This window comes from Oryzias latipes, chromosome 9, assembly GCF_002234675.1.
Source record: "Oryzias latipes chromosome 9, ASM223467v1".
Classification (NCBI taxonomy): domain Eukaryota; kingdom Metazoa; phylum Chordata; class Actinopteri; order Beloniformes; family Adrianichthyidae; genus Oryzias; species Oryzias latipes.
In genome coordinates this window covers 11,323,865-11,337,247 of record NC_019867.2, presented here as the reverse complement: position 1 = coordinate 11,337,247, position 13,383 = coordinate 11,323,865, and the positions used below count along the sequence as shown (strand labels likewise).

Here is a 13,383-nt window from a genome sequence, read left to right as displayed (position 1 = left end):
GGTGAAGGCGGGGTGAACAGGTCACTAGTCTGTCTCAGAGCCACATAATCACACACACATTCACACCTATAGGAAAGTAAGAATAATCAGTTGATGCATAAAGCATCTTTTGGTCTGTGGAAGAAAGCAGGGGTGCCCAGAGAAAAACCACATGTTCACGAGGAGAACATGCAAACTCCACTCAGAAAGATTCCCGGGCCTTTTCACTGTGAGATAAAAGCACTACCCACCATGCCACTGTGCAGCCCAACATTAGATAGTGGATAAATCCAAAGCTAATTTATAGTAACGTGACAATGGCGAAACAGTTTGATCTGAGGTTGCAAACTTCCTTCGGTTGTCTGTATTTCTGTACATGGAAAAGATGATAACTCTCACCTTTGAACAGTAAGCTAATTAAAAGACAGCCAGCGTAAGTTATGAGGTTCAGCTGCAGTTGTCAAATCTGGCCCAAATTGTGGCCTGAAACTGATTGTGTTAGAGGAGCAGATGGATAAGGAGCAAATAAAAAAAGATTTTAGATGAGCTTATTCACCCACTACATAAATTGTTTGTGGTTAGTGTTTTATTGAGCTATTAAAAGGCACATGGATCTATTTGTCTACAAATGGATGCATCAGAATGGAGTGGAGCAGAGAGCTCGTGGCTTCCTGAACTAGCATGTGTGTTACACTTAAAGAAATTTTAAGCTTAATTTTCTATATAAATGTTCTCCATCAATAAAAAATGACACAAGAACAGGTAAAAAACAAAATTTTTATCAGAGTGGGTCTTTAAAGGAAACGTATATGTACTTATATGTAATGTATAGATTATTATGGTTAATTCAGTCTCAAAATGTCTGGTTTGAGAAAATCCAACTTCTGTCCGACACCAGAAATGCAGGTTTGCATACAATAGGGTGTCAGAGCTTGATGGAGAAGGAGGTACTTTTGCGGTTATTAAAACAAGGAAACACCCACACGTAGGCTGATTAATCAGCGTGAGAGCGCTTTAACCCACTCATCTGCTGTCTTATATAGATCCAGATAATGTAACTAATCAAGGGGATTATCCTGGGTGATGAACATTCATATTAACACTTGGCTTGCCCACAATTACACACACGCAGCACTCATACAAACACAACTGCTGAATGTTTGATTTCCATGATTTGATTGCAGTACAAGACTCTATTGTAGTGGCTCTTATTTGTGTGTCGTCACACTCTTATTATGCAGTCGCTACTATTTTGAAATATTAATGTTTGGATTCAGCAGCACATCCGACCCTGTATCTCTGAGCTGTTATCAACTCCCATATGAGTCTTTTGTTGTGGCTCTACAAAGCATGTCATATTTTAGCATTTGTCATAGATGTTCTTGGTTTTGTTATCGTACTTCTTGCTCTGTGGTCTGCCATTTGTTTAGCTTATGAAAGATTTACTCTTTCTCCTGGTGACACCGTGTGACTGTGATGTTCCTCCTTGGAGTAGAAGATATGCACAAATCTTTGCTGTTCAGAACATTTTTCTGATACAACTCTGCAGCGCAACAAAAAAGACATACATGCGTCTTTATCTTTTGCCCTACTTTTATCTTGTATCCGCACCAAGTTTTTGTTTCCCTGCCAAAGCATAAAAACATCTCTCATAGATGAAAACAACCACTCTGGTTCCTAGATTTGTCCAATAGATAGAAAAGTGTGTGAGTGTAGGATTATAGAATAAGAATAGTACCTTAAACCGTAATGTTTTTCTTTTTGTGGTACGTATTTCTGTTGTGGTTTGTGCGGGAACCGCGAGGCAGGTGATGTGTGGATGAGAGTTAAAATAGCAAATAACCACTCTCCTTTGGGGTTGACTTGATGAAATCAGCCATCCTGCGCCATTCACGCACACACACACACACACACACACAGACACACACACTTCAACACCAGCTGTGGCTAATGAGGCGGTGGCGATGGCAGTGTTGCCACCACATGTGGTCTCTTTGTCTGAAGCCTCCAGAGCACACATCAGTCTCACAGGCTTCAACCTTCAGGAGGCATCAAAGGCTGCAGCTATTTTCAGTGCATCATCACACTAAGGCTCAGGAACAAAGTTCACCCGTCAAAATCTAAAGCAACACATACGTTTTTCATATGCCAAATGTCTCATTTTTGCTCACACAGATGCAGAATTGTTGGCTCGTCATTATCTGCTGGTTATTTTAAAGTTTTTAGATTTTACAACTTTTTCTATTCTGGGCTTTTTTTTTTTTGTCATGCCAGTCTAAACTTTACAATCTGTGTTGTTGGTTCCTGGATTTTCTTTGTCCATCTTTAGAAAGGATATCTTGCATATCACACACATTTGTCATCTAATGCTAGGCTCACATATACAACTCCCACAGTGCGATGGGGAGGCATCGGCAGAATCTTCAACATTAGCTGCCACCGCCTGATTTTTTTGGCAAAAGTTGGCGTCGTCATAAATGTAGATGGTGGCAGTCAGGTGTCAGTCAGTCAGGCGGGGATGACGTCATTACGAAACCGGCTACAGCTGGACGGCCACAGGGCGGTGGCAGTTGAATCCCCGGCTGGCTGCAGCCTTTGTTGGATGATGGGTAAATGTCTTTGAACTGTGGCCATCCATTTTAAGTGCCGCCCAGTAGCCCAGGGGTATATAAAAAAAACAGGCCATTGTGCAACACTGGTCATTCACAATGCAGAATTTGAACACACATTATGATCTTGTCAATTTACCTATTTTCAAACTTTTAGACAACATGCCTCCCAGGACAACACAATGTTCTGTCTTTTTTGTATTCTTCTCAGCATCAACCGTAATTTGTCAAGAAGCAGGATCTCTGGGTCGTTGATGAGTTCTGTGCACCATCTATCCCGTCATCCTATTTGAACACATGGTTGCAGGTATCGCCAGATTGACGTCGGGGCATTGCCGGGCCCCACGACCCATGTCAACAGCTCTCGTTGAGAGCCCGCGTTGGTACCATAAGATTTCTAACAATCGGGCGGTGGTAGTGGAATGGCAGCACAGTGGCAGGGCGGTGTCCGGTCACCGTTTAATTTGAACCTTTTCTTTAAACCTCCGTGGCGGCCGCATGGAGTGCAAAAATACGATTACCTTCTCCCGATTACAAATGCCACCACAAGACCACCTGCCGGTTTGGCTAAGAACTTGCCTCTAGGTTGCGCGCGGTAGCATTTTGGCATATGTGATGGTAGTCTTAAAGCAGTTTTATTTTGGTTTTTGGTCAAACATCACTGTTTGCAAGTGCCAAAACATCCGTGTCTGTTTTTACCTTAGCGGATGACATTAGAAATAAGTGCAGGTTTAATGTTATTAATCTAAAATGTAGAGCATCATATTCCAAAAATAAAATGACAATGTTGTGACTTATAATATAAGGACATTCTTTGGTGCTCAACTGGAACTATATGACACCTAGGTGAACCCTTTCCAAATTTAAAACAATTTGTTTCTGTCTCCTTTCAACTTTTTTAAAAGTCACTTTTTCCACTATTTACAAGAAATAATCTTTAAATGTGTATTTTAAAAGAATTACATCAAATAAAACAGTTTTAAGGTATACAACAAAGGCTATAAAACACCACTTTTCCCCCCCTAGTTTTTGTTCTCCGACTACAGCCATAGTTTGAACATTTCTCCTCAATAGATGAAGCTAAAGAGAACAAACAGATAAAAATGATGTACTCTGTTTGGTCTAATTAACTGCCTTGGATTGCATTAGAATGTATTTAGGACGCATATAAATATACTGCACTCCCTCAGGGATGGTGGGAGAAAAAAATGATGTGAACTAACTTAGACACTTAACTTTTCACTTTTTTTTTTTTTCCTTTCCTAATGTTTACTCTTACTAAAGGTGAGGATAGTATTGAGACTTTAATTTGTTATTTTTTCTTTTGATTGTATTGTAAATTTAACTATATTAGAGACAAATGTCTTATTTAATATACATAAATAGACTTTAAGTCAATTTTTGAAGTAACATTCACTGTAACCAATTTATTTTCAGGCTTTTCATCCTTTAAAGCCAAAGTTGATAAAAAACTGAAAGGGCACACTGCATCACACATCAGAGCAAACATTCAGACGTGGAGTGAATCACAGGACCAAAGACTCAGCAGATTTCCACAGATCAGAGAGAGAGGCAGGTGAAAACCTGACTGCAGCTTCTGAACAGGCTGTCAAATGAAGAAAAACACCAGATTTCTTATTTTCTACAAATGAGATTCCCATTTCCTAATGTGAGGGGAGGAGGAAATTAAGGAACATGAATTAAACATCACAGCTTGGACATTTATGTGCCTGCCATAAAGCCCGGACGGACTGAATTTATGGGGGTTTAGACCAGTAAATACAGCACTCAGGAAATGTGATTAGGCTCATGAATAGAATAGCTTCCTGCTGTCCTACCCTTCACCCAAAGCACCTTGCAAAAGCACAAATCCACCTTTTTCTTTTTTTACGGCTCCCTTAGGATCACATTCCGAAGGCTCTTCCTCATGTGTGAAGCCTGTGGTTTAAGGACAGAAAAGGACTTTGTCCTTTGTTTGGGATATTTTTATATCCAAATTTTGCTGAATGAATTGCCATTTCTAAACTCTTAACCTTGAAAAATACTAAATATAAGTGTTCCTGCCTCTATGTTGTAAATCTAAGCAACAGAGAACAATTTATTTATTTTTTAATTAATACTTTTAATATTTATTGTTAACTGATGTTTTTTTTAATTAATTTTCAAAGATTTCTCCAATAGTTGTGAGAGAAATACTACAATGTCTGGTTCTGCAGAGCTGGCGCTTGTTCGTGTGTTTACAGAAAACACAACATAGTAAATCCTTGTTTGTCTGCTTGTTTTATGCTTCATGGATCAACAAAGCTGTCTGCCATTAAGTCACTTGATACATAGGCTCAATGTCCAGTGATCTTTCGCCTCATTGTACAGAAACTGTCCTGCTGACCTCATATTTTTTCCTCTGTCCATGTCCCAGGTGGAGTGGCTAAAGAACGAAGAAGTTATAGATCCGGCGGAAGACCGAAACTTCTACATCACCATTGACCACAACCTCATCATCAAACAGGCTCGTCTGTCGGATACAGCCAACTACACATGTGTGGCTAAGAACATAGTGGCTAAAAGGAGAAGCACCACAGCCACCGTTATAGTCTACGGTGAGCAAGAGTCAACTTATTCTTTCAAATTTGTTTCTTGTGCTTGAATTTTTAACACTCATTTCATATGACACCTTTTTGAAATCTACCTGAGCGTACCTGTCAGGGACTCCCATCAGCTAGCAGCCATCTGTCATGTGGAATTGGTTGTGCAGCCACGCCAGCAGCCAGCCTTTTATTCTCACATAACCCTTGACCTGAACTAATTAACCACCCCCAAACACACTTTCATTTTAAATGAGAACACCCGGGTTCTCCAAATGTTTGCACTTTGAGCCAAGACTCCCAGCTCCGCATGAATCATGCTGCATATGGCACAGCAGCAGCTGTGAGGAGCGACAACAGATACAACAAAATAAACCAATATGTTAAGGGGGGAGGTTATTTTTTTTCAGGAAATACTGGCTTCTGTTTTGATTTTTTAACTAAAATCTGTGTGTGTGTGTGTGTGGGGGGGGGGGGGGGGGGGGGCTTTTCTTTACATGCATCCCACTTTTTGTTTGGTTTGCAATCTTCCCAAATGCCAGTCTGAGGCTATAGGACACGCTATTGGAGAAACAATATGTAGCGAATCACTGGCGCACACTTCACACATGCACAGTGTTGCCTTCAAATGTAACGGTGACTCTGTTGAGGAGAAGTGTTTCAATCAAAATAACTGTCCGTGTGTGCCCGTTCGATACAGACAGCCAGAGATGGAATGGTTTGACACTGATGTATCCTTACAGAAATAGATTGTTCAATCTGCTGTTCAATCTTCTCGGCTCTACGAGAGTCTGGCTGACACTGTTGACAAGGTGAAACACTAGTGGAAAAACACAGGAACACATAGTGGAAAAAAAAAAATAAGCAGTTGCTGGAAGGTAACAGAAGAGTCACTGAGAAGTCAGTTTGAAGAAACAGTTTGAAAATATGAATGAAAAAAGTTTTGCATTTCCTGCTTTGACTAATCGCCTCTGTGACTAGTTTGGAACTCGCTTTTGAAAGGCGGTGGGCGGCGTCCATGGTGCTGAGGCAGTGCTGTCAAGATATAACCTCAATCTACTACACCTCCTCAAATGTGAAACTCTTTCTCTGGCTGTCTTGGTGGCTCATTCTAATTTTACACCTGATTTTTTTTCCTTAGCTGTCTCATCTGTCCATAACTGTCTGAGTGCTGTCCTGCTATTTTTTTTTCTTGCCCTCTATACTCTATTGGGCTACAGTTCAATATCTATTTAAGTTTACTAAAGTTTTTTTAAGCACTGTAGTTTATTTGGTCTTTCAACCCAAGAAAGTAGTTTTTCATATAGTCTGTAGTGTTGTTATTTGGGAAACCCTAATCTTCTAACATAATGACGGAAAGTCCCACTCCAACTATATTTTGATCCATTGTAAAAAATACTTTCCAGAGGTCTTAATTATGATTATGCAGCCAGGATCCAAAAGTCTGTGTTGATTTTGGAGACATATTTTCTGCAGAGCAGCAGGGGAAATTTGCCTCTGAGTTATGAAGTAACCCTTCGTTGACATCCCATCATCCCTTGGTTTAGACTCTGTGCCACTAGTTTACAGCCCCTCTTAAACTCAGCCAACAGTAATGGTGCAACAAAAATGGTGAGCAAATATCAGAGCCTTCCTACCGTACCGTTCTGATCCAGATTCCAGATCAGACTAGGAAAATAAGGACGTACATGGATCTATTTGTCTGCAAGTAGATTCATCAGAACTGCAGCAAAGCAGAGAGATTTGGCCCGCCCATTTCAGCGTCACAAAAGAGAGTTTTTTCAAACAGCAGGTTCTTATCTGCTCCTGATCCATGACGATTTGAATAAAGAAATACTCAGAAAGGCTGTTTTAGTTGAAATTTGTTCCTTATGTCCTCCATCATGAGAAAATGAGTGGCTCTTTAGTTACAATTGTAATGGTGTGATTTCTAGGAGCTTATGTGACACTGTGATTATCTTTTTTTTCATTAATTTTAACTAAGTAAGCATCACTACAAATAGGAATCACAAATGAATGCAGTGCGATAAAATATTCCTGTAAAAAAGTGATGAAATATGTTGTGACATGGAATTGGCTGACCAATTTACTTTTCAGGGATTTTAAGTAAAGTACCACCAACAACTGCAACCTTTTGAAGATGAAAAGTATAGAAAATATTGACTTGTAGGTTAATTTGATCACTTAGAAGATTACTCTGTGCTGCTGCAGTCAACGGCGGCTGGTCAACGTGGACTGAATGGTCACCGTGTAACAGCCGCTGTGGGCGTGGCTTCCAGAAGCGAACAAGGAGCTGCACAAACCCCACCCCCCTCAATGGAGGGCTACCCTGTGATGGACAGGCCATACAGAAGCTGCCCTGTACCACACTATGCACAGGTAAGTCCATTCCACTCCACTGTGAGCCTCACCCTGAAGGCCCTCTTTATGGCTGCTTTTCTTTTTGCATTTTCTGCTTCCAGCTGTTTCTTTCTCAGTCTCATTCACCCGCCTTATCCCTTCTGCTTGTTTTCCCACTAGTGGATGGTGTGTGGACAGAGTGGAGTAAGTGGTCAGCTTGTGGGACTGAATGCACACAATGGAGACGGAGGGAGTGCAATAACCCAGCTCCAAAAAATGGTGGAAAGGACTGTGAGGGGCTTGTTCTGCAGTCCCAAAACTGCACCGATGGACTTTGTATGCAAAGTAAGTTGATGATTTCTGACATTTTTGAATGCACCACAGTTGAACAGCATAAACAGGACAAGACTTTGTTTCAGAAAATAAGTTAGAGGACAGTTTTATTTGAAAGAGCGACACATATTGATCAATGCTGGTTGTGTGAATTATGAAGTAACTATTTTACAACTAATTAGGTGGCATTCTTTTAAGAAATTAGGACAGCAGGCATATTACTTGATCTTAAAATTTCACCCTTTTCTAACCTCTGAAAGGCCTTCATTAAACCTCACATTTATTTTCTTTCCCTCCCTGTTTAACTTACTCTTCCATCTTCTCAATATCCTGTTCGTTTCTCTAGTAATATAGTTTATCCACAGCCTCTAAAAACGCTGTTTTTAAACATTTATGGGTTTTCCTCACCTTTTTCCTTCGTCAATGTTCTTGCTCTAAAGGTTATGGGTTTTTATATCAACCACGTCACTTTTTCCACATTTTTACTTTTTAAAATCATCTAAAAAAATAAAAGTAATAGTATTAACATCAATCGACATTGATTTTTATTCCAAAGCTTATGAAATTTTATAGCCAAAAATAAAAAAAATAAGAAGAGCATTTCTTTTCAGAGTAGAGGCTCTAATAATTTTTAGATATCTTTGTGTTAGAGATGCTTGTGATGTATTGCCAGGGGTTGCCAATGCTTTGATGAACAGTAAAATTAAAATAAAGACTGTGATTTAATAAAAAATAAAAATAAAGACAGACAAGCTACTGTTCTTTACATGCATACTTACTTGTATATTTGTGTTCAGTTTTCATCCACTTTTTATATACAATTATTTACTTTTTTCAGACTTTATGCAAAATCACTCGAATTAGGAGATTTTCTTCTATTAACAAAAAAATAAAAACTGGCTTGTGAATTGATATAGTTAGATTCATCATGAGGATTACAGATTTAAACAAATACTTGAAAAAAAAATTTCAGAATCAGAAAACTTTATTTTAGGCAATAAATAAAAAATAAAAGAAGCAAAAAAGCAAAATCTGCATTTGGTTTATTTTAGTAATATAATAATTAATTGAATGGTAGATTTTAAAAGATTTAGATTTAAACACATACATACATTAGTTATAAAATATAGAAAATACAATTCCCCATTACTCTTTGATTCAGTGGTCGAAAGGAAGAACATTCATTTATTTTTACCTGAATTTTTTGTTTGCATATGATTATGCAAAATGCAACTTTTGATTCAATGTAGTCAAGTCTTACTGTTAAATATACATTTCTTGAGTTTTGATATTTGGTTTAGTGTTTTCATTTGCATTTAGATGGCCTTTATTTGACTTTTAGAACACAAATGTTGCAGTAGCTGAATGGTGGGAGGTGAAGTAAGAGGATTCATTCAAAACAACATTCTGGTCTGACTGGTTTTCAACAAGAAAAACAAACTAAATCACTGTAAAAACTGTTGCATCTGCTTAGTTTCTAGGTAGGAAATCTCAAAAGACCATAAAACTGCATAAACACAAACACTGAAAAAAAGATCTGAAAGATGTGGAAATGACCCAGATTCAGAGGGTCGGAAAATCAAAGCTCTAATAAGAGCTCTGGATACATTTGAATGTGTCAAATAAACCAAAAAATGGAACGAATAATTAGTACAATAACCATATTCATTATTTGACTTTGAATTCTGTTTATTCTAAAGATTTGTAAAGGAAAAATTCTACTTTTATTAGTATCGGCATAAAAAACATAATTAACTAACTTTAAGTTAACAGGAAAAGATACTTTGTTTCTTAAAACAGAAGAATATGATGAATTTATTGGAATTAAAATCTTTAAAAGCAATTTAGGAACTGTTTATGTAAAACATCGCTGCTCTGCTCTTAATATTACTTCCCAAAAAATATGTGTGTACATATATATATATATATATATATATATATATATATATATATATATATATATATATATATATATATATATATATATATATATATATATATGGAGTGGATACAACAGATACCTGGAAAGACTTCAGACCTCTCAGTCCAGAAAAGCGCAGTGCTAGGAACAGCTAAGATACTGTGCAGGACCCTCAAGCTCCCAGGCATCTGGTAGAGGACCCGAGCTTGGAGGAGAAACCACCCGCGGAGGGTGAGAGGGGCGTTTTTATATATAGTACAGAACAAAAGTTTGGGCACACCCACTCATTCAAATGAATGAGGTGTGTCCAAACTTTTGGTCTGTACTGGATACAAACTAGCTAATTGTATCAAATAACTTAAAGATTTACATTACAGTCTTATAAATCTTACTTTATTTGGTCGGTTGTTAATTATGCAGTTTAAACACTATTATTATGTAAATCTCATGCAATTGTGTGTAATTTTTTGCTAGATGCATATGCAGATGAAACGACTATCCAAGTTTGTCTAACTTTTCATGCATGTACCACAGATGTATAACTTTTATGTCGTGATACGGTGCACATAACACATTCAATTTAAGTAATAGACACAAAATTTTTGTGACCGATTTGACTTTTACATTGATTTACGTGTTCTTTGCTTGGTTTATTTGTACCATTTCTGTGGTTTTACTGTGGTTCATTTGTGATACGTCTGTGAAAATCTCACATAAAAGACCACAACTTTTCTCACAAAATGTAGATAGTGGCTGTGTGAAACGGCCTTTTCTACACAGAAGTCATCACATTAAATTCATCTTTTATCACTTGTAAATACAGTACATGTTAGAAAAGGAAATTATGCAATTTATTTGTATAAAATGTACAAAACATCAAATAAAAGACTCATTCCTGCAGAGTAACAGGTAAAAAGTTAAAGTTCAAAACCATTTTACATTTTCTTCTATCTCCTAATCTCAAAAGTAATTTGCCAGCAAATTGATTATAAATGTCATATTTACCCTTAATGCATATCACAAATGTATGCCTCACACTGCTCCCTACTTTAATATAAAGTAAAGGTACGGTAGTCAATTTTATTAGAGCCTCCTTGCCCTGGCTTAGTGGTGAAAGTCTTGAATGAAGGCCAACGTGAGAATAACATGGATAACTTAATCAATAATCTATATTGCAAATATGATATCAGCTAGTAAAAAGCTTTACGGTTGGCACTTTATTGACAGCACTTACTGTACATACGGCAAAGCTTAGGCCTATCCTGCTGCAATGTACCTCAAATCCATAGAAAGAATTCTCTGCGGCTTGCAGGGTATACGGCCACAGAATCTAAGATAAAACCCAGGGAGGTATACATTGAAGCTCATTTCCCATGATTGATTTCCTGTCGCTGAAATGACTGCACAGACGTGGTTTTATGTCAGCACTAATGTTTCAACTGTTTCCTGTAGCAATAACAGGAACCCTTGGAGCGTGTGCGTCCCAGTATATGTGCTGCTGTATTGTAATACGTTTCTGCCTGCTCAACATTTTAGATTTTATTTATTTGTCGTGTTTTTGAAAAACACTGGGTTATTCATTTTCGGATCTCCTGGTTTATGTGTAGTAAGCTCTTTAAAACTGTGTTTATAGATAGGAAGTCATCCATTGGTTTAGTACTCTTAGCTGAAGAGTTTAAAAATGATTTTTAAATTGCAACTTTATGGGATTCAGGGAGTTAAAACAAGCAGATTGGTAAATAAAAATATTTAAATAAAATATTATATATAATAGAAAACGTATTCTAGCAGTTTATAATTAGTGCAGTGTTCCCCAACCTTTCTTGGGCCACGGATCGATTTATTGTCAGACAATATTTTCACAGTCCGGTCAAAACGGTTGGAGTTTTTTTTTTCTTTTAAAGCTACTAGATTTTTAAAATGCTACTAGATTATATTTCATTTAAAAAGACAACTTGACAATAGAATTGAACATTTAGGTATTTTACAGATGAAGGAGATTCAATGAAACAAAATTGTTCATTTGTAGAAGTTGTATCAGATTTATAAAAACTCAAGTTTCTTTTTGTTTTTCATAGATGCTAAAATAACACATAGAACTCAATTCAGACTCAGATTATCATTCATGGCAACGGGAAGACTCCTGGTTTTGTTAATAAATAGCAGACTTCTTTTTCTTTGAAATCAAAAACTCTTCCTTAACTTCCTTAATGACACGTGACCAAAGCAATTGAATTGACATACGTCAAGAATAAGTCTAAGACAGATGTGGCGGACAGAATCCGGTAGTTTTCCGACATAAAACATACTTCAGAATCAGAAAATTAAAAATAATCTAAAGTTGTCTATTGCTTTTTTTTTTTTTGTCTGCGGCTAGTTACCAAGATCTGCAGATCGGTAACAGTCCATGGCCCAGGGTTTGGGGACCACTGCTCTATTTTATCATTTTTCTCATTTTCCATCTTTTATCAGCCCCCCCCTTTCATGGTCTGTCTCCTCTCTTTTTTGGCTTTTTTTTCATAGTTTTCTTGTTAAGCTATGAGCTCCAGATTCATTTGATGCTGCTTTTGCCCTCTGACTTTCTCCTCATTGCCTTTGCCTGCTAGTATAATGTCTTTTACCAACTTATGTTTTTCTTAAGTTTTTGGCTTTCTAACATGAATCCCACACAACGATCATTATTCTCGGAAGAGATTTGTTTTGAGCTGCCAAAAGTTGTTGTGGAGGGCAGGATATTTCAAACACATGTTTGTGTGATTACAGTATACATTTTGCTGCATAACGGCTCAGCCGGTGCAAATATAATCTGCAGCAAAGGCTCTAAAACCATAGTAATCGCCAGAGACACCAGCTGTTATGTAACCTTAGAGTTTGGACTGAACGCATAACTGTGTTTGCTTTTATTATGGAAAACATTCAGCAGCTATAGCTCAGCCGTCCGTTTACTAAAGACTTTTCTTTCTGTCTTTATTTTGAATCATTGGGGGAGCATAAAAGTTTTCCACTGTGGCATGTTTCTGATTTTCTTTTACATTTATTTAAGTCTGGGAACTTGTCGTCTACTAAATAATTTGTGCCTAATTTTACTGTCACCCTGTTTTTATTATTCTTCTGTTACGCTAAAAAATGTTTTTCTTTTAAAAGATTTAAATACATTGTTTTCTATTATTCATTTGGACGTGCAAAATGCAATATTTTGAGATTAACCATACATATTTAGAGTTAGGAGTTTATTTTCCTTCCTAAAAGTAAGAAATTAGTTATAAATTGTGCCCAAAATGTGCTTTAAAAGTTTTTTATTACCTCCTGCAGATCTTACAACTGCTGTTCAGTAGCACATAAGGGCCATTAGCACACTTTTAAAGAAGTGCCATGTTTTGAACAGGTGTCTCTGTTTGCTTAAACAGTATCTACTCATCACCCCATTTAACCCTGGCGGTGTCCCTCTCCTGAATCTGTCCTTTGTGGTTCGCTGCTTTGGAAAAATTCTTTTTTAAGTGCTGCATTTTGCCCTGCTGTCTTTATGAATTATACACCAGCGCTTCAATTATACATCAGTACATCGGATGTTCATCTGTGTTGTAAACTGTCTGTTTGCCACAACTGAGTAGACCGCTCT

At 37.4% G+C, this 13,383-nt stretch overlaps 1 protein-coding gene across 2 annotated transcripts in view; it reads left to right on the top strand.

The window, feature by feature from the left end:
* LOC101174433 (netrin receptor UNC5C) overlaps window positions 1–13,383 on the top strand; it is a 199,128-nt gene that overhangs the window by 150,906 nt on the left and 34,839 nt on the right. For both annotated transcript variants that reach the window (XM_011479047.3, XM_004072344.4), the window contains exons 5-7: window positions 5,005–5,185; window positions 7,382–7,549; window positions 7,691–7,855. In XM_011479047.3, the coding sequence (XP_011477349.1) occupies window positions 5,005–5,185; window positions 7,382–7,549; window positions 7,691–7,855 (514 nt within the window). The remainder of the gene's footprint in view (window positions 1–5,004; window positions 5,186–7,381; window positions 7,550–7,690; window positions 7,856–13,383) is intronic.